This window comes from Penaeus monodon, chromosome 29 (assembly GCF_015228065.2).
Source record: "Penaeus monodon isolate SGIC_2016 chromosome 29, NSTDA_Pmon_1, whole genome shotgun sequence".
Classification (NCBI taxonomy): Eukaryota; Metazoa; Arthropoda; class Malacostraca; order Decapoda; family Penaeidae; genus Penaeus; species Penaeus monodon.
In genome coordinates, this window is record NC_051414.1 from 6,142,128 (window position 1) to 6,143,624 (window position 1,497).

Consider the following 1,497-nt stretch of genomic DNA (forward strand, 5'->3'; position numbering starts at 1 on the left):
TGATTATTCTGTATCTCTAGGACTACCGTCTGGACTTCAACTACTTCAGCCAGCGGTGGCAGGGGGCAGCTGCAACCATTGTGGAGGACCCCGGCAACCACTTGTACGGAGTCCTCTGGGAGATTGCCAATGAGGACATGAAACACCTGGATAAGTAAGAGGATTTTAGGAGCTTTGGCTGAGAACAAAATCATTGTTAGCTGAGACTTATTTTGTCATGCTATGGAGTAATTTCACATGGATATGAGTTGAAAGGAATGCATCCAGAAACATGGTCAGGACTTTGGGAAAGGGATGACACCTTTTGTGGAAAATAGGTTAGGCTTTCAGATTTTTCAAAGAGAGAGGGTCTTTGCTGCTTTTAGCTTGCCCTTTGCAAGACTGTGTTTTACCAGTGACATATATAAGTCATTGATGAACTGTTCAACATGTTATAATAGATTATCAAACCTGTGCCCTCCCTGGAGATGTCTTTGATATGGTTTGAAAATTAATGTATCACTGATATAATCTGCATTTCATGTATTTTGGTAAAAATACAAAAGCTGCCTCCTGTTGGCTTGAAATAGTTTTTATCCTCTATAAATGTTCAAACTAATCATTTCAGGCAAGAAGGTGTTGACCATGGTGTGTACAAAGCCATTGAGGTTGATGTTGAGGCATCGGATGGGAAGATGGTGAAAGCTCGCTCATACCAGCTGATACGGCCCCTGGAGAAAGACCGACGGCCGTCTTTTGTCTACCTGGACGTCATCTTGCGAGGTGCCAAGGAAAATGGACTTCCCAAGGTGAGAGGAGGAAGAATGAGAAATTGTTGTTGATCAAAGTATAGGGTGTGGTGAGCCGATCAATGTGTAGGGTGTGGTAGCAGGCTCAATGTGTTCCTCTTTGCTGTTGGTGCTTGATATCACTTGAAAATGTATAACAGGGGGTTATCCAGAAAACGAAAAGTCCATCAAGACCTTTGAGAATTTACAGAATCAGCAAAGGTATGTTCTCCCTGTTATACCCTTTTGGTCTAACAGTCCATGGAGACAGTAGACCCAGGTAGCCAAAAAATGAAATTGTACTAATAAATTTGTCAATTGCCTTTACTGTGCAAGTGTATCAGGTCAGGTGCAGCTTGTATGTCATGGTTTGCCTTCCACTGTGTGTGACAGTTTGTGCCACTGCTGGACAGGTGGTGATTACACAAGTTGATGAACATGGGAATAAAAAGAATTGTTTGACTGTGGTTGAGGATTATAGATGAAGGATTAACCACTCGGCACTCGCGTGGGTGGCTTATCACTAACAGGTTCCTACAGATTCATTTTGTATACATAATCTGATTCAAAATAGTAGGGCATGTTAGTTCAATAATACTTAGGACCAGTTGTGTTGTAGTATTGTAATTATTGTAGATTATTTCTCTTCAGATTATTTATCACTTTATTTAACTTTATGTGAAGTATGGTCGGACTAAAGTTATGACATTATCACTTTCTATGATATTGC

At 40.8% G+C, this 1,497-nt stretch overlaps 1 protein-coding gene across 1 annotated transcript in view; it reads left to right on the top strand.

Moving 5' to 3' along the window:
- LOC119591916 (gamma-glutamylcyclotransferase-like) overlaps window positions 1-1,497 on the top strand; it is a gene marked incomplete in the record, with an annotated part of 9,117 nt that overhangs the window by 4,372 nt on the left and 3,248 nt on the right. Inside the window, 2 exon segments of the mRNA XM_037940669.1 lie at window positions 21-154; window positions 608-788. Coding sequence (XP_037796597.1) covers window positions 21-154; window positions 608-788 — 315 coding nt within the window.